Here is a 20,280-nt window from a genome sequence, read left to right on the forward strand (position 1 = left end):
CGATATTTGATTGGCTGTTGGTATTCACTGATCTGTGGTTGGCAGCAACTGTTTAACCTCCATCTTTGTACTGCGCATAACGCGTCCGAAAAGTTTGAATTTAAATTAAAATTCGGCTGGGATTAATTTAAAAAAAATGGAGGAACCTTCATCCTTACAAGCAGCAGGAGGCGAAGGCCAGGGGGAGAACATCGACTTGATTAAAGTGGAAGTTACAAATATTGATAAAGCCCTGGTAAGCAATTTTTTCTGCCACTTAAATCCAGGCAATGATTTGTGAACTTTTAGCACAAAACTCAAGAAACCATTAAAGGGCTCTTGAAAACTGTCGATGACAAATTTCAATTTATTTATGACAACGAAAATCTACAAGGAAGTTTGCAAGAACAGGTTGGTCAATTTAGGAGTCGCCTTGTAGTAGAATGTCAGGTAAGAGACGGACTGATTGAGCATATTTCTGCAACACGAAAAATGTCGGACGACATATCCAAATTTGCAAAACTCAACGATGGCATACTGCAGTCTATGGATGAAATGATTCAAGAAGTAGGGGGGGAGTTATCGCAACAAAAAAGAATTGCAACCAACAATCTTAACGACCTTAGGTCTTACATTGAAAAACTAGATTTGCAAATTGCCGAAACAAATAATGATTTAATTCAACAACGTAAAACAAACGATGAAATTCTTGCTAAGGAAGATGAGAAAATCGAATCTTTAAAGAAATTATATGTCGGTAATGAACTAGAGGTTGCAATATCTAAAGAGATAATGCAACAATGGATCGCTAAACAGCAGGATATTGCAAATGACATAAAAAATAAGCAACACGAACTAAGTTTGGTAAAAAGAGATATATCAAGTAAGGAAGCTGAGCAAGAAGAGCTTCGAAAGTTACACGAAAGGAAACAAGAAGAGTTTGATCTGACTACCGAACGACTAGAAACTAGTTTAAGTGAAATTAACAAAAGGTAAGTTACCTTATACATTTTCAACTGCTAATTTAATAACGTACTCTTTACACAGTATTTTAAACATTGAAGGCAAGTTACATGCTTGCGACCAATCTAGTGAGTATCAGACAGGGTGCATAACAAGATTATTGAAAGAAATTGAAATAAAAAAGAATTACAACTCCAAACTCGTGGAGGATACTGCAGAGATTTCTCAAAGCGCAGATGACGATATCTCCAATTGGAATAAAGCAAAATTCGAGGCGGAAGCCAAAATTAATACGGAGTCTGCGGAAATCGAGAAGTTAGAAGTTCTACTTCAACAAGAAGACCAAATAATTAAGGATATCGATGAGCGTATACTTAACAAAACTAAAGAACACGATGAGCTTGATCAAGCAATCAAAGAAATGCAATTGAAGATGGCACAAAGAGAGTCTGCAAGAGAAACCCTTATGGAATTCATAAAAAATAAAGAAGACCAAATTCGCACCCTTTCTAAGCAATGCGAAGATTTAAGCGATGAATATCAGGAATTCGAATCTTCTTCAACAACGATGAAGCGAGAAGCAGAAGAGGAACTAACAAACCTGAACATTGAATTAAATCGTATCAAAGCCGACACCGAAAAGATAACCCTCGCAGAACAAGAACAACAAAAGGCAACGCTGCAAGAGATATCTGCACTGGAATTAGAATACGACAAAAAAACCTTCCAACAAACTAAAGACTTCGAAGAGTCAGTTAAGTTGTTAAAAAGCGAGTTGGTATCAGTGGAGAACGAATTAAAAGAGATACGTTTGGAAAAAGCTAAAAAGCAGAACGAATTACTTATGCTAGACCAGGCGTGCCAGCACGTTCAGATTAGAATCAAGCGAACGGAAAAGATGAAGCAACTTGTATCGACCATTCCATCTTCGGGAAAAACGCAGTCAACACCACCACCCATGAAAAGGCCATCGGACTTACCCGTGCATATGCAAAAAAGACTGGCAGTAGATCAACTCAGCGATAGCAGTACAGATGCTGGGTCCAAAATCACAGCGGCGGAAGCTCGAAAAATTATCGAGCGAAGGGAACAAAGACGCCTGGTAAGGTATGCATTTCTGTAACAAATTCTCCAGCGTTTGTTTCAGTTGAGACAAAAACGGCGAGAAGAAAAGGAAAATAAAACAAGAAAAGAGGAAAAGTCTAAATAGATTTTGTACAGTATTGCAGAGAATTCTTATTTATTTGTGTGTCAGTTGTGTTTTTATTGATAATTAAAAGTTTATTTTCAAGTATACTTTATGATTTATTAATATATTTTTTTGACATTTTACCCACAGATGTTTCCAGTAAAGACAAACATATTGCAAAAATCTGATGTGGCGCATGCGCCGATTACGCTATGTCAACTCTTTTTTATGGAGACATTTCTTTGAAATTTTGACCATAGATGCTTCTAGCAAAGAAAAACATAGCGCCTATATGAGTGGTTCAACTATCTCCGTGGAGTAGGTGCCAAATACAATCTTATATTCTTCGCTGTATCTGTTGCCTTCTCGTGTCGTGCAGATTGCAAAACTTAGCATCTTAGCAATCCGAGAATTAAGCAACCCTCTAATTAACATTTCCTTTTGTAAAAAAAACTTTCACACCCTGTATCTAGAAAACGAAGCAGGTTCGGACATACGATTATATGAACAAAATTTCTTAAAATCCTTGCACTTAATTTTGAATCACCCTGTATATTATTATTGTTATTAGATTAATGATATTGATGTAATTCTTAACATTATTTTGAAAATTTTTCTATATACATAAGGGTACCAACATGTTACCTCATAAAAAAATCTGTCAACTCAGCCTAATTAAAGGTTTGTTTTTAGTTACTCATTTGTTTTCTTAAATAAAAACAACTGAATGCTCCCTTGTTATTTGTTACGAAAAATAAAATATTAAACAACTTCTATATAGACAAATTTTGTATACTTACAGTCGTTATTTACCGAGATATACACCAGACACTATATTCCATACATAGAGTGGACACCCTGTGTGTTTTTGGAAAGAAAATATGTAATAAAAATAAAAAATTATAGTTATTTATGGTATAAGTGTGTTATATTACAAATAAGTCACGCGAGAAAAAAGTAAGGCCACGAGGCCGTCAGGCCGAGTGGGGTTATTTTCTCAAGTGACTTATTTGTAATTAACACACGTGCACCATACAAAACTTTATCCAACACCTCCTCAAGCTGGTTTAAAACGTGGAAATCTTAAAAACTGCGTGTTCCGCGAAAAGCTAGAGTGCATGGAATACAAAAGCAATAATTCGTTGCTATGGGGAATAATAAACAACAAAAAATTTAGTCAGAAAATTTATATGGATTTACTTATGGTTCCTGTACTTTATCTTGCTAGTGAGTTATTTTACGTCCATAACTCATTAGTGGGTTATATTATACCTTACTCGTTTAATTTCGTCATGATAATGACTGGATAACATAGAGGTGTTGGATAAAAATACATAAGATATAATTTTTGCTATTTTTGATTGCAAATTTTAATTAGTAGGGGTTATATAATATTATATATTTATAAATAAATATTTTAAATAATGAAAAGATTGTAGGTATTATATTTTGACTTTTGACCCTAATTCTGTCAGTTCAAATCAAAATTGTTCAATACAGTGGTTATGGTACCTTCTTTGACCATTACAATGTTCAGCTTATGACACGTTCTCATAGAAGTCTATGTACGATATAATATACCTTGAAGTCATTCATGAGAGACTGGCCTTTAGTATAGGTATTTAATAACTATATGATAACATTTATAAATACATTTAACTTAAGATAACATTTTCATGAGTTCACTTGGCGTTCTCGGTAAAATACTTGCAGGATTTTCATATAAATTGTTCGCATCGTACACGCCTTCGTAAAGCTGCTTATATATAGCCAATAGTACATCAAACGCTCGTTTCTGAACCGACTTTTTATGCTTCGAAGAAGACAGCAGATGGATTTGTTGCAATAGCATACTATCGGGCAACGATACTAACATATCCAGCTTACTCTGAAATTCAAATTACAACGAGCTGAATTAGAAATTTACATAATTACCAAGAAGTTGCGAAGATTACCCGGCTCCATTCCAGGTATACCGGAAAGAGGCGCGTGCGCGTGGTCTTGCAAGATTGTATATATCGGTCCTAAGTTTAAATTGGCGACCAATGAACTGGCCTGCTCCGATGTAAGGGTATCAAGTTGGGCGTCCGACTGTGCCTGTAACCGTTCCAATTTGTCATCCATAAATTCGTACAGTGATAGGCATGTTTGCATGGCGTACATGCAGTTTAACATGTAAACCGCCATGTCAGTTGGGGGTAAGCGGGATGACTGCTCATTGACCGCCCTCAGTAGGGGGTCTAATACGCATTGGACAATCTGCGAAACAAAATATGAAAATCACTGCACTGACCTTTATGTTCGTATGGTAAAAATGTTGATATACTTGACTTGATACAACTTTCCGGAGTTGCTGATGTCAGGTAGTATCAGGCATGGTCTTCAGACACGTTGTCAGTATGCAATCATACAGTATAGTGAAACATGGATACAGTGTGGGGTCTTGTCTCCAACAAAAGTGTAAAGCCTTCACACTGATCGAGATGGGATAAAATTATGACGAATCTACAATTTCGTTTTGATTAACCGTTATAAAAATTTTGTAATAGTTACAATATTCGAAAAGGCGAAAAAAAGTATCATTCGGCTAAAAGAACCAAGAACGCTCGTTTTTAAGAAAAATCATAGTATACCTAAGGAGTGAAAATACCTAGCATTTTAAGACTACGCTAGCGTGCATTTATTTTGCACAAACTTCGCCGAAAATGTCGTATTTTACGCTTATATCTTCAGCTTTGCTCGTCTCGTTTTTTGCTATAAATCCCAGACGATGACTCCCTTTTAATTTCGCCTCGCTTCTATACTATTTACTTTATACTATTCAAAAAGGAGCGTGTAATTTAATTTAAAATAATTGTTACTATATGTTTACGTTTGTTGGGGGTTTACACACACTGAGTGCAAATAATTTTTTAGCTTCGCTTTTTAGTGCGGTAAAGTACTGTTGAAATTTTAAGATTTCCAATTTTTTTCTTATAACTTTGTAAGTAGGGTCGAATTTCCACGAAATCCTCATGTACCGGGTGACCCAATAAGACTGTTCCTCGGCCATATCTCGAGAACCGTTCGTCGTATGACTTAGGGGTAAAAAAATTATTGGGTAAATCGGTCATGAAGAATCGCTGGAAAATATTTCTAAAAATGACCACCAGAGGGCGTGACTGCTATTTTAAATTTTAAAATTGCCTTTTCTTTAAATTTCGCATAATAAACTAAACATTCTTTTTTCACATTTTTAAAGAGCCCCAGTTTATCTATCATTTTTTCATTTACATTAATTGATTAATTAATTAAAATGCTTAAATTGTATCTTATTTGACGTATTTCCGGTATTTGTCGATGGCGCGAAAGATTGTGGACCCTACACTTTTAGGTGGGCCTTGGAAAATTAAACACATGAAACACGATGCATTATAAAATAATAACAGCGGTAATTTGTAAATTATTCTGCTGTGTTTACATTCAGAAAGTACAGTATTTTGAATTCGTAATATTTTCTAAAATGCTGATTGTTTAACCAAGAAGCATTTAATATGCTGGCGGCGATGGTTCGTGATCGATTCGGATAACGCAAATAAAAGATGCGGGCAGCGATTTTCGCATTTTGAAAACACTCAAAATATATCGCCAGCATATTAAATGCTTCTTGGTTAATCAGCATTTTAGAAAAGATTACAAATTCAAAAAACTGTGCTTTCTGAATGTAAACATAGTAGAATAATTTACAAATGCTTTTTAAATTCGTGACGAGTTGCCATTACAAGTAAGCTGATAATAAGTGGCTGGTTTATGCAAAAAGAGGAACTTAATTATGTAGTGGAGTCGAACGACCGGCAGCGGCTGATATAATTTTTCACCCGTGAATGGTGCAAACGCAAAGTGTTAAAAAAGCGTAGGCGAACGTGCTCGCATTTAAATAAATTGTTACCACGAAACCGTTGGGGTCTAAGGTACAACACGTTCATTGCGGATATATTTGGAGCATTTAGACGATTAAAAAATAAGTTTGTCAATCAAACCTGTGCACCTATCTTGTGTATACAGGGTGCTGTTAGATCTACAGTAAACAGAAACCAGCGGCCCATAACCTGTTAGCAGAGAACATCATTTCGTACTTGTGAATTAGATAACATTGGACAACTATTTTATTAAACGAAAAAACACAATCATGCACACACTCCGATATCCTTATTTTAACACACACAGAAAAATCATACATTATCAGCTTAGCTTTCGGACTAAGCGATGCAGGAATAACACGATAATGCGAATATAATGCAGAAAACCGGAAAGTTCTGCGATATTCAGAGGTGAGATCTCAATCGATTTATAAAAGGCGGCCGACAGTTAGTGAAACAATAAGCTCCTTTTTGAAAATCAAAAATGCCCTAAAAAGGCAAAAATGCTGTACGGTGTGTTACACCACCTTAGCGATTTATTATTATTATTATTATTATTATATCGCACAAGATTTATCAATGTCAAATGTTAGGGTACTGGGCGATATTAATATTATGCAGCGGCAAATTTATTAATTATATACTACCATATATTCGACACATAAGTATACATCTGCACCCGGTTAAACCGATTGATTATAGTAAATTCCATTAATGACCATTTGCATTGTGTAAGTTAAACAGTGTTTATAATTTATACACATATTAAAGTGTTGGCATTTAAACGATAATTCATCTTAAATGCAGTTTCAGTTTGACCTTGCAAACTGTCAATAGAGCCTTGCATAAACAAACGCTACATAATGAATACTATGACAGAGGCGCATTCACTTATTATTATTATTATTATAAAAAGATTCAGGTTTACACTTTCCCTTTAGTTGTTCGCTGATGATGACAGCGAAATACGTTCGTTTTATAAAAGACAAGACGCCATTAAAACTTTAATCGGCCCACCGATTGACTTTCGGACAACGTTGCCAAACTTCTCAGCATGGCTTGTAATTATAGACGGCTGTGACAGCACACTATGAAATGAATAAATTAATTTTTTAACGGATAGGTATATGCCGATCCATTGCCGATTGATGTAGCTGTTAAAACTAATTGCCGTCGCACCGTCAAACGCGCAATGTTTAAATCTGTGGTTTAAATAGTCATTAAGTTTTCTCCAATTTTCCAAATTTCTGCGCGATTTGCTTAGTTTTTCTTGCCGTAAGAACCTTCCACACAGTATTAGAAAACTTAAAAAAAAAGATGAATGAAATCGGTTAAATCGGCTAAAGTTATTGCGTGACCAGAAGAAACAGGGGTTCATTTTTATATACAGGGTGTTTCGAAATTCGCGCACACGGACTGTGGGATGGTGTTATACAACAAAAACTGAATAAAAAGTTCCTCTACCAGGTTATCGTTGTTCAAAAAATCTGAAATGAAAATGCCGGAAAACAAAAGATGGTTCAAAACAATTTATTGTAATTATCGTACAATTCAAATTGCGAAATAATGTAAAGGTAATTATTCAAATCGAGAATATTACGATATGCTGATGGCACTTAGGGCTTGTAATAATCGAGCAGGGCAAGCGGTGCGTTTATACGCGTTGAGACATCCTCTGCGGCGGTTACCCGATGCTAACGTTTTTAGAAGATTAGAAGACCGAATTCTGTTGCGGTGCCACAACGTGTTTTTAAAATTGTTATTATTAAGTTTAACCAGTGACGCAGCGTAGGGGGGGCGGAGATTTTAAAAATCGCGGTAGCTCGAAAAATAGCGGTCTGATGGAAAACTGGTAGAGGAACTTTTTGTTCAGTTTTTGTCGTATAACACCATCCCATAGTCCGTGTCCGCGAATTTTGAAACACCCTGTATAGAGATTTATTGTGATGTCAAGACATATTGTCATTTTTATAGACGATAATCAATGCCATACTGACAACCATTAACATCAGACATTGATTTTAATTGTCAAATATATCAACGTTTCCGGCATGGTGGCACAACCACAAGCCTCACACAAACTGGGTACCTTTCCCATATCGGTTTCTCGTCCTTCGCTCATGCTGGCTGTTGAAAGCATATCGCGCATGACTGATAATAGGTGATTGATGGCCGGTGTAGGAGACAGGTCTCGTGGCGGGGTTTCCACGCGAACTAGGCAATTTGAGACTTGCTGCTGTAAAGCGATCAGGAATATCTGTTCACTTTTTTCTTGTAGCTCAGATAGCGTCAAGGCTAATAATCCACCCTCGGATACCTACAACTCACACCTCAGTTCATTCGGTTCATAACATTTTTTCATAAGAGATGGTCGTGGAAACTGTTACCATTGGGATCTCAGAAACCGTAAGAAATACAAAGTTGATTATGGGGTCAAAGTTACGCATTTTGGGGTCAAAGACAAATAAAATTTTCCAAGACCAATCGTTAGGCAACATGTTGTGAACAGAATGCATACTTACTTTTCCTATAGACTTCTTGTAATAACGAATCAAGTTAGTAATGGCGTATAGACTGCTCGATTGCGTGGACGCGTTCAGTATTTTATCAATACGTATCTTTAATGGATGGCAAATACCTTCGCAAATACTAGCCATTGCGTTCGTTAGCAGTTCATATTTATCTTAAATGAAAACGATTTTTCGTCCGACTCATGGACCTTCCATAAACTTACCTTCTTTATTGCACAAGCTGACCAGTAAATGTAAATTTTGATTTTCGATCGGAATGGCCTTATTCAACCATACCAAAATATCGGTAACGTAAACATGCGGATCATGCGCTCTCATTTCGATAGGTGCCGGATTGCCGGATGGGCCTCCTCGCGTTAACGCGTCTATAAACTCACCGACCAGCACCGCCCGCCGTGATATACAATATTCGTCGATTACGTACCTAAATTACCGAAGTTAATTTTTAAAAAATATGCCTCTATTTAAGGTTGATTCTCACTTGTGCATTCAGCTCGGTGACGCGACGCGATGTCGCTCTGCAAAATGTCGTAACTCCAGTGTGCAATTATAGCTAAAGTGAGAAAGCATTAATTTAAAAACATGAAATTTTTATTTAGCGGCCCTTTGCGGCGCAGCATTGCATCGTGTCGCCAAACTGAGTGCAGCGCGCAACTGAGAATCAACCTTTAATCTTACTTGAATAATACAGGTCTGTCTTGTAAACGACACATCGCCTGGGTGAGTAAATCGGTCAGATTTTCAACGTTGCGACAATGGTTTTGAGTCCAATGGTACAATCTTTCTAAAGCACCTTCCTAAAAATTATGCATTATAGTAAATGAACAAACATTATTATCAATTTTCTTTTGGTCCCATGTATACTCCCTAAAAACCCACAACAAATGTAATACCGGAACCTGGCAGTCAATTCATTATGTACTTACTAACCGCCAGTAAAGTCCATTGCAAGACGAGTCAACACTAACAATGCCTATAGTATATAGCTTTCACCAACGCACGTGATTTACGGTATACTGCTAAATCGATTCCACTTTTTAATCGCAGCATTGTTTGAAGTTTTAAATTCGCCAAAGGGTTTGTTTGAAAGATCATCCACGTCAACAACTAAATCATAAATAAGCTTTTGCGTTTGGATTTTGCAGGTACCACCTTTTCTTCTGCTTCTGCAGCAAGCCATCGAATGGACCATGTATTATCTTTTTCAACCGAAGTCATTTTATTTACAAAAACGGTGATTTTTATAAGTAAACTTCAAAAGACATTTCCATTCCCACTTAATTAAAAATATATTCGAGTTTTTTATTTCCCTTATTGTTCATATACAAAAAATACTATAAGAAACGATACTAATATATAATATAAGAATCTTTAAAGCACTTGCAACGTTTGAATGCACTCCGCTACGTGTTGCGCGTGTTATAAAGACTTGATTATACACCTTTTGCTTAATATAGGTAGTATTTTCTCCATTTAGCGAACTGTTCTGCATTTTCGTAAACCCCGCGCCAGGAAAGATTGCCGGTCACAGAACACTTGATCCTGGTCTACAATCTGTTTTCCTAAAGATGTGAGCGACTTCTGGGATAGTATCATGTCAATGTTCAACAAAAAGACTTTTCGTTCAACATTGGCACGATCCTATTCCGGAAGTCGCTCGCATCTTAAGAAAAACATAGATTGCAGATCAACACAAGGTGTGCTGTGACCGGCAATCTTTCCTGGCGAGAGTTATATATTCTATGATCTTTTTTTAGTTTTGTAATATTTCTCAATCTTTATTAATTTTTTGAATTTTCATGTTTAGATTTTTTACATATTTTTTTAATTTGCCAGAATTTTGTAATTTTCCGAGTATTTCCTAGGGATTTCGCTATGGTTTCAAAATATAAAATGTCTCAGATTTTAAGATGCTGCTCATAGAATTTTCTGAATTTTTCGCTTATTTATTAATTTTTTCTAAATTTTACAAACGAAAATTTTCCGTACTTTGAAATTGTTATTAATTTGTTGAATTCTTAAGCTTCGATTTTTTGCATGTGTTTTTTAATTCATTTGATTTCTGGAATTCTGCGATACGTTTAAAGATGATATCGAACCGGTTTCCCAGGGATTTCGCTATGCTTCAAAGTCTCAAGTATCAGATTTTAAGAAACTTCTCATGGAATTTTCCGACTTTCTCTCTCAATTTTGGGAACCTTTTTGCATTTTCGTAAATTTTAAACATATTTTTAGTTGTGTAATTCTTCCGATAATTTTTTTAATTTTCAAGCTTCGTTTTTTCAGATTTTTTCATTTAATTGAATTTTTTAATTTTCCCCGACTATTTTTTTTATATTCCGATGTTTTTAATGACCGTCTAGAATCGGTTTCGGAGTGAATTTGCTATGGTAAAGTTTCATATTTTAAGATCCTTCTCATGGAATTTTCGGAATTTTTATATTTTATTCTCTCAATTTTCGATTTCCTGCTTTTTCGTAAATTTTAAACATTTTTTGTTAGTTTTGTAATTCTTTTGTTCACTAATTTTTTTTTATTCTCAAGGTTGGTTTTTTTGGGATTTTTTAAGTTATTAGAATTTTCTAATTTCCTCAATATATTTTTTTTATATTGCGATGCGTTTAAAGACCATATCGGACCGGTTTCCGAGGGATTTCGCTATGGTTCAAAGTGTCAGGTATCTTCCTCCTCGAAGAATTTTGTGTGACTCGCGGAATTTTGTGAATTTTCCGTTTTTTTTCAGTTTTGTAATTTTTTTAAATCTCTGGATTCTTCCGATTGTCTATTCGTCTGAATCTTACATTTTCAAATCATTTTCCAAAGGATTTATTTAAAGCTCAGAGACTCAAAAATCAAATTTTTTTTCACATTTTCACATTTGTGAATTTTTTTAATTTTTGTGAATTTTTTTGATTTTCTATTATTTCCTTATTCTACATTTTTTTGTATTTCTGCATTTTATGAAACCTTTCAAATCTTTCTGAACTCTGACAATAACAGCTAAATACATTAGTCGTATCAAACACTTACCCGCCTGGTCATAGCTTAAGGCCACATTTCAAAGCTATTATGGCCAGGTACGTAATCAGTCAATCTCGAGGTCAATCTATATTAACAATTTGTAATTTTTGTTTGTATTTTATAATGATAAATAGTTAACACAAAATTATCGGTGTTGTACTAATTATTCAGAAAAGCATATTGCTACGAGCAAATGGTTTATGATTACTAAATGGCAGATAGCGACAAACAACAAAATAATACAATCAAATACAACATATCAAAACTTCCCCTTCTTGAGGACACTTTGTATGATTAATTATTGATAATATTGTCAGTTGACACTCAGTATTTATCAATGAAAGATTGGTATCTCTTAGTTGGAACAGTAATAATTGTCAATTGACAGTATTAGACAATATCTATTAACGCTTAACATCTGTGAATATCGAACAGTTAGCATCTGTTAAATGATACTGTCAATTTGCAGTTAATTATTAATTGACAAGTAAGAGGTGTCAATTGATAGATATAGTCTCTTTCCTTGAAATAATAATATTGTGGCCCTTTAAACATAACCCGGAATTTCTCTGATCATCATCAAAATTGAGGAAGAATCAATTTTTACCACCTGAATAGACTACCTAATTCTAATAAACTAGTGCCCTTACACTTCATACAGTACCTGATGTAGAGTCATTTGTTCCATTACATCAAGCGCGAGCGTTTGATAACCCGACTGCATCAGCGTCTTGCAATCATTATGAATTCTCTGCACTTTGTCGAGAACCACAAAAATTTCGGGAGTAATAACTAAATCACGCTTCTGTTTGTTCCCGTGTAATGCAACCAACTCCTCGTGTGTCAGTATGAACTTATTCAAGAACGCGGTCGCTACCTTTTGTTGCATCTCATTTTTCGCAATTTCGTTTTCATAGCTACTGGTCTGTTCGAGTAGATGTTTCGTTTGCCTCTTGGCGTTTTGCAAACGTAAAGTCATATCCTCCAGCGATTTGCTCATGTCGGCTATGTCATTGTAGATACTATCGAAACTCTCCTTTACCTCTCGAAATTCCGATAAGAAGTTCTCGTTAATCTGTAAGCTTCGCTTTTCGATTTGGCTACGTAGGTTACGTCTGGCTTGTAGGGAATTGTCACAGTAGAAGGTTGACAGCTCTTTTAAGGCTTCCAAGGTGTCCTAAAACGGCATTATAGGTACAGTGTGTGTAAAATCCTGATGTTCTTACATGGTCATTTTCCACGCGCGTTTCTAAAAGTTTATTTAATCTTTTTGAAAGAACGTTTTCTTTCTCAGGCAATTCACGCATTTTTAATTTTATATGGAAATTATGAGATGACGTTAATTGGAAAAAGTTAGGTTATATTTACATTTGTACTAAACAAATGCTTTTTCCCGATGCCGGGTACTGAGCCATCACATACGGTGCGTGATTTTCTATATACCATGGGGTCATAAAAGAGTGAGTAGATGGCCTCTTAGAAACTAAATACAAGGACTACGCCAACAAAAGACAAGTCAAACATTTCAAACACAAGAGACATATAATCTATTCCACCATCAGTTACCATTAATTTAACACCAAAAGTACAGGTAAAAACGCAAGCAATAAACCTAAAACTCTATTGCTTCATATCCAGTCTCCCTCTCCCATACAAAACACAAAAAAATGGAGCCCCTTCCCCCCGTTCTCGTATTACTAAGACGCAAGAGCTGCAGTGCGCACGAGATGAAGCAACATGATAGTGTATGAGGTACTTTTTCCAAACAATAAATGGTGAGTCGAATCGTACAGGCAAGTGGCAACATCACACCAAAATGGTGACACAAAATTTAAATATTTTTTAATAAAACCAAACAAAATAAACCTTGAGAAGACAAATCATCACGCTACACCCGCGATAACTCAAGAACCCGGATCGTAATCCCGTTACCGACGCCAACTTTTTGCCAAGCTTCATCGTGAAAATCCCTGTTCTTAATCGGCATCTGCGCAAAACGGTCGAAGTCGAGGACGTATCACGATTATATAGAGCGTTACGTATTTTTGTCATACTGCCATTTTTCAGATGTAAAGTATTTTGCCAAACCGTCACCGGCATGCGCTTTTCAGCCCTTCCTTTTATGTCTAAGAATACATGTACCAAATTTGGTTTAAATAGATTCAGCCGTTTAGCCGAAAATGAGAGTACAGGCAGACAGATCGACAAACTGATTGACATCATCGAGATTATGTTTGATTCGACATCCTGGTGCTCCTATCTTGTGACACGAGTGGCGTAGCGTATTACAATAGGTCGCATTGTAACACTTGTCTTTTCTTTCAATAATATACTACAGTATGAGTCTCGTATATTTCTCAGGCCTCATACGCATACGTTAAATTCTCATACTATATTTTTGTGCTCCATAGTCATTCAGTATGATTTTTGTTTATTTGCTACATTATACACCCACCGCGAACGTGTTGGGAACATCATAATCTTAAATAAAAATGTTTTCTAACTTTATTTAACAACTGTATCGAATTTAGGTAATCAGATCATTTTATATGAATTTTGCAATTTGAAAATGTGAATAAAGAAACCTGTCAAGTGTCAAGCCATATATCTGCGAGCTCATATTTCCCATTTAAAAAATTGGGGGTTGTAACTGTCACTCTAATCTATAATTAAAATTTGACGTGTTTTGGGATTTTCTATAAATATGTAAAGTAACCGAAATATGTAATGAATTTATTCCATTTGGCTTTTCCGCACTGTATGTAAATAAACCTTTTTTTTTTATTTTTTATTTTTTTTTTATTGCATATTTACAATCTGCTCCAGATGAACAATAAGTAAATTTTGTAATAAATAGCGCACTAAATTCACTACGACATGCCGAGCGAGCAATGCATTGAAAACTCTCTTGCTTATAAATTAATATTGTTTGATTATGTAAGTATTCCAATTTTCATGTTGATCAAAGTACATACATAAATAATTAATCGAATCTGTTTGACAGGTCCGAAGGTTTGAACCGTTTTAGTCTCCTAATTTCGTCGCGATTGTCTATAAGCTGAGTGGCTAGAACGTTAGGATGCACAGAGAGTCTGTCTTGATATTTCACAGAACAATTCTTTATAACTTTCCGCACTGATTCAATATTGAGATCACTTTGAATTACGTAATTGGGCACATACCACGGCGCGTTGACGATGGTTCTAAGTACTTTATTCTGGAATCTTTGTAAAATTTCGATATTGGAGGTGCTAGCAGTACCCCACAATTGTATCCCGTACGTCCATATGGGTTTAATAATAGTGTTGTATAGTAGAAGCTTATTTTCCATTTTCATCTGCGAGTTTCTGCCAAGTAGCCAGTACATTTGACTAAATTTTATTCCGAGTTGCTTCCTTTTCGTGAATATATGTTTACGCCATGTGAGCCGTCGATCTAGATGCATACCCAGATATTTAACTTCTTCAGTTTGTTATTGTTAAATTAGGGTGCCATTAAATGTTACAGCTGCACATGTTCCTCTTCTCATGGAAACCTGAAAATGAAAGATGTATTGGATCTCATATATTTGTTTCTAAACTCATATATTTGTCCTCTGTTTCATATATTTAATATTTCTCTTTCTAAATTCGGCAACCCTAATCAAGGTACGTTTTCCTCTAATCCGGTTCGAAGGACCAATGTTTTTAGTAGTATTAATTTATATTAATGAAAACAAAAAAATACCATCTGTCTCCGTTGAGCAGTACCTACTATTAAGTATACCTACATACATACGAGTACTGCAAGTGATGAAAAAAGGGTACCAGATTAACTAAACGGATAAGTTTTCCCGGTATACATGACCGGTCTGTCTTACTTTCTTACCACAACAATCAATTTAACATTCAAGAAGCGCCTTTTACCAAATAAAAAAAACCCATCTCCCTATATGAAATTTAAAAAAATGTTTTTTCTAACGGAAATTTTTCCCAAACAAAAACAATAGAAACGAACAAAAATATAAGTTACTAACTTATTATAAAGCGTTTACCAACTTACTGGTATTGCATGTCTAAACGTCAATGACAAAATTTCTTGATCACATGGTATAATCTTGTAAGTGTGATAGAAATCACTGTTAAAAATAACACCTGTGAAACAAGACGCCGCTCTTGAGCGAGCAAAAGCATTTATTTTGGTTCGATCGACAATGCCGGTATAGCAGGTAGCGTTGTCATTCGAATCGTATCCGCAATAATTGCCAAACTTCGGCGTACGGTTTGCATCACATTTGGCCGTATTCGGTTCTCAAACAACAAACATGTTTTTTTGAGTATATTTACGCGCGGAGACTTTTTTTAAGTTGTCGTTAAGTGAGAAATTAGATGAGTGAATTTATTTGATTGAAATATCAAGATGGCCGACTCATATTACCAGGTATGTAAATTTAAAATTCTTTTCCCATTTACGTGCGCCCATTAATTTTATTAGCGGCCTTTATTTTCATTATTCGCGCGGACCGTTCGTCACGGCCGAGTTTTCATTTATAATCGGATAATTATGCGACCGGATTAGCCAATGTAATCGAGTTTCGAGTCGTCGGCGGGGCTTCAAATTTGCATGTGTTGGTCTGTGTTTACGACTTCTTTAATCGAGTTTGCCAATTACTCAGATTTTCTGTCGCCGGTTGCGTTCCAAGGAGCTAATTGGGCAAGTTGGAAAACAATCGCGTGTAGGCAAAATAGTTGCGAATATTAGCTCATACAGGGTAGGTCCCCAATTTTTCGTACCATTTCCAAGTTTATACGAATAAACGTACTTTGAACCCGCAAAAATCCGTGATTTGAATAATTATCGCGACGGCAAAAAAAGTGTGTGAAATTTCTTAAGCAATCATATCCGTTTCTTTTTTGTAAAAGTTCATCGGTGAGCCGGTTTAATTTTAATGGTCAGTTACTTTGGAAATAAGACCATTTGATTTTAAAAAAAAAGGGCCCGTTCGTCTGCCGTATATTTAAAACTTTGGTAAATGGTAGAAGTGTGTCTAGTATGAAAAAATATCTCGCAAATCTAAGCAGAATGCATCAGGTGATAATACGATAAGGATTTGATTTGTTTTGCTGATAAGCGATGCAGATTTCACCTGCTCTCTATCATTTCCCAAAAAATGATTCATTAATCAAATGTATACGAAAAATGTTGGGTAAGTAAGTCGAGCTGTGTCTGAGTAATCAAAGCTAAATAAATAAACAAAAGGAAAAGGTTTGTTTATCTCACACCTCGTCTCGCACCTTGCTCGAAATAGACTAAAATGCCTTAAATGTCTCAGAAATTTTAGAAATATTTCTAAATGAACTGTAAACCTTTCGAAAACGTATAGTAAACGGTTTTGGAAATGTGTAGGAAATTTTGAATCTTCCTAGAAAGTTCAGATATGTTTGGAAAATGTTGCATTACTTATACGCTCGCTTATACGAGTATTTCGAGTGCTGTGGACCGAGTTTGGAAATATTCGAGGAAATATTACAACATTCAAGAATGAGATAAAAAAATGTGTAAGCGGTTTTAGAAATGTGTTGGAAATTTTGGAAATATTTGAAATGTTTTGAAAATCCTAGGGAATTGATGGAATTATTTAGAACATTTTTGGGGAAATGTTGAAAATGTGTAGACATTTTTTGCAATGTTTACGAAATTTTGATAATTGTAGAGAATTTTTGATCTAATTTTGGTAATGTCCCAAATGTTTTGGAAACCTTTAGGATATATTGGTGAACTTTGGTAGTCGAAAATCTTTTGCAACGTCTTTCGATCATTTAAAAAACTTTGAAATGTATAGAAAATTACATGTTGCAAATTTTGGAAATATATAGAAAATATTTTTATTTTATTTTGCCTTCATTTTTCAGTGGGCGGGGTTTCAACCTAGGCTGCTCTACCAACCCAACCCACTATACATTTACAAATCTCCGTGCCCGAACCCGGATTCGAACCAGGGACCCTTAGCACCACAGTTCAGCTTTAACTGAACTGTGCCACGCGGATCGGCTATCTCGAAAAGGGTGTCTGTTTCGGAAATTATTTTTGAATTTGGAAATGTGTCGAATATAATGGAAATTGTGCAAATTTTTTATGTTTTGGGAAACAGTGCAAATATGTCAGAAGTTTTTCGTGCATTTCTGAAATGTTTTGAAAATTTATCGAATTTTTTGGAAATAAGTATTTCAAGAATGGTGGAAGTTCGCAGAAATTTTGGAAAGAAGTTTCGGAAATCTCTGTCATCGAAATTTTGGAAACGTGGAGGATATTCTGGAAATGTGTAGGAAATGTATGAAGAAGTTTTGGAAATGTTTCGGAAGTAATGGAAATGTCGAGGGAAATGTGTAGAAAATGTCATTCAGGTTTGGGAAGTTTGAATTTCATAAGGAATGTGTAGAAAGTTTTACGATTGTTTCAAAAACCTTCAGATATTTATGGTTTTAAAGGAAATTGGTATAGTTTTAAAAAATTTTCAAATGAAATTTTAGAAATATCGCGACTGTTTTGGAAAAGTATGTGTTGAAACGAAATTCTTGAAACGTATAAAAAGCTTGGAAATGAGTTGGATATGATTCGGGAACCTGGAACGTGTTGAAAATGTATACTTTACAGACGTCTCAGATATTTTGCAAAGATTTTTCACAAAAATTGAAAATGAGTTCGAGACATTAGTAATTTTTTGAATTGTGGAATGTATGAAAATAGTTTGCAAACTTTGGAGATGTTTTGGGATTGATTGTCTTTATAGGAAATATCGAGGGAAATATATAGGATATTTTGGAATTATCCAAGAAATGTTGAATGTTTTGTTTAACATGTTTTTGGGGTGAAATTGAGATGGCTTGAACATTTCAAAAATTTTCAAATGTGGAAGTTCGTTTGGAGATATTTTGGAAAGGTATCGGAAATGTTGGAACATTTTTCAAATATTTTGGAAGTTTGGTATTACTTGGGAAATTTTTGCATTTGCACAACCCACGAAAACAGTAGCGTTTGCGTCCTTCCGTTTGTCTGCCCGTCGATGCAGGCTATAGCTCAGTCGCTAGATGTCACTATCCAATTCGGACCTTTACACCGGTTTGCAGCGAAAAAACTTATGGATCTAATTGTGCATAATAAAATTATTATTATAAATGTTGTAATTTACTAAGATATTTTCCGGAAACTTTAAATGCAGAGATCACTTCTCATAAAAGCGAATTTAGTGCGAGGTCTTGTATCCACAGGGCCCGACCAGGCAGCACATACGCATACCAAAGGCCCATGGTGCCTACCACCTTTCTTTCGCAACCCGTTCTCTTAATAAAGGATAGAACTCTGTTAGTCTAAGGTGCTTCACCCTCCCTGGTTCCAGAGAACTCTCGCCAAGGAGCTGATGTCTGAGTCTGTGTCTGATAAGGCCTTGCCACAGAACCTCCACGTGGGCTCCTTCACAAACCCAATGTTGTGCAGGTGATAGTTGACCATCGAGTGCCCCTTAAGGACACTGGTGATCTTCCTAATCTCGCTTCTATTCAGTTTTAGTAGCTTAGAAGACCCAGATTTGCCAAGGAGCCATGGACTGTCTGAGTCCGGTTGTTTGTTGCGACTAAAGGCCCCCCTTCACGTGCAGTTTTATGTCAGTTTTGGACTGACGCTCCTTCAGTTAAATCCATACTTGCACGTGAAGGGCCTCGTGAAGGGCTTAAACATGCCAGGTGCGCTTCAGTTGCGGCGCGGAGCGAAGAAATCAAATCGTACTAAATTCCTGGCGCGAACTGACATGCGGCGGCAGCAAGATGTGAGCATGTAGATGCGGCTCAGTTCTCACATCGGGATTGACACAATATGACAAAGGTGGAGGTAGTACGCTTAAGATGTGCAAAAGAGAGATAGCTTTAGTAGAATGTAATTGATGAAATTTGGAATGGGTAGTCCTATGTTAAATGTTTCCCAGGTTTCAGGGTTTGTTTGATTTATCTCCTTTAATAAATCGATGTGTGTGGATTAATTTCTTCTCAAATACCACGGTTTCGACCAATACTTTTTTCTCTTTCTTTTCTTCTTACTTCCCTTTCGTCGTCCACCAGCAACAAAAAAGCAATTGCTTTCCTCTTCTTCAAACTCATTTTTTAACAGCACGGTTGCACTACCAGACTCAGGAACAGAATAAAACTGAAATAAATTAAAAATCAAGCGTGAACGTGTAGATGCAACGCATGTCACACATCGAGAGCGCGCGCCAGGGATTCAATCCGGGAGCGAAGATAAGAACTGCACGTGAAGGGGGGCCTTAAGGCTTGAATTGACTGATCATCCAGCTCTATAAATCCTTGCCTTGACAACGCAGAAAGATTGCTGAGAATGTCCTAGGGTAGGCTCGAGCCCGACGAAGACCCCACCATTGCCTTCACGAGCCGGCTCGTCCTCCCTTTCTTTGCTCCCTATTCCGCAGTGCGTTGGCACCTAGGTCAAGCTTACCCTATTAGATTTACCCAATCCATCTAGAGTTCGTCTGCAATGAAGCGTCGTAGACGATCGGAACCTGTCTGCCGATAGGGCCCTCCGCGCCACCTGACTGTCACTGCATATGCTCATTACGGTATCTTGTAGAGCTGAAAATGAAAAAGGATCATTTAATTTTATTTAATCTGTTCAAAACAGCAGAAAAAAAATAAAAACGGCAGTTTTCGATTTT

At 36.0% G+C, this 20,280-nt stretch overlaps 3 protein-coding genes across 3 annotated transcripts in view; 2 read left to right on the plus strand and 1 right to left on the minus strand.

The window, feature by feature from the left end:
• Nucleotides 1-49: 49 nt before the first annotated feature.
• On the plus strand, nt 50-2,187 carry LOC116174909 (calponin homology domain-containing protein DDB_G0272472-like). Its single transcript, XM_031492935.1, has 4 exons — nt 50-235; nt 289-971; nt 1,027-2,044; nt 2,090-2,187. The coding sequence occupies exons 1-4, from the start codon at nt 137-139 to the stop codon at nt 2,150-2,152; spliced, it is 1,863 nt and encodes a 620-aa protein (XP_031348795.1). The 5' UTR covers nt 50-136; the 3' UTR covers nt 2,153-2,187.
• Nucleotides 2,188-3,734: 1,547 nt separating this feature from the next.
• Nucleotides 3,735-12,962, minus strand: LOC116174910 (conserved oligomeric Golgi complex subunit 6). Its single transcript, XM_031492936.1, has 8 exons — nt 12,809-12,962; nt 12,247-12,759; nt 9,240-9,358; nt 8,765-8,985; nt 8,553-8,713; nt 8,120-8,347; nt 4,067-4,390; nt 3,735-4,019 (listed from the first exon to the last, which is right to left on the minus strand). Exons 1-8 carry the CDS (start codon nt 12,887-12,889, stop codon nt 3,792-3,794), a joined length of 1,875 nt encoding a protein of 624 aa, XP_031348796.1. The 5' UTR covers nt 12,890-12,962; the 3' UTR covers nt 3,735-3,791.
• A 2,823-nt stretch (nt 12,963-15,785) lies between these two features.
• Nucleotides 15,786-20,280, plus strand: part of LOC116174767 (serine/threonine-protein kinase N) — a 72,820-nt gene continuing 68,325 nt past the window's right edge. The window contains exon 1 of the mRNA XM_031492753.1: nt 15,786-16,001. Within this exon, the coding sequence (XP_031348613.1) occupies nt 15,981-16,001 (21 nt within the window). The 5' untranslated portion in view covers nt 15,786-15,980. The remainder of the gene's footprint in view (nt 16,002-20,280) is intronic.

The sequence above is a fragment of the Photinus pyralis genome, unplaced genomic scaffold (genome assembly GCF_008802855.1).
Source record: "Photinus pyralis isolate 1611_PpyrPB1 unplaced genomic scaffold, Ppyr1.3 Ppyr1.4_LG6, whole genome shotgun sequence".
Taxonomy (NCBI): Eukaryota; Metazoa; Arthropoda; class Insecta; order Coleoptera; family Lampyridae; genus Photinus; species Photinus pyralis.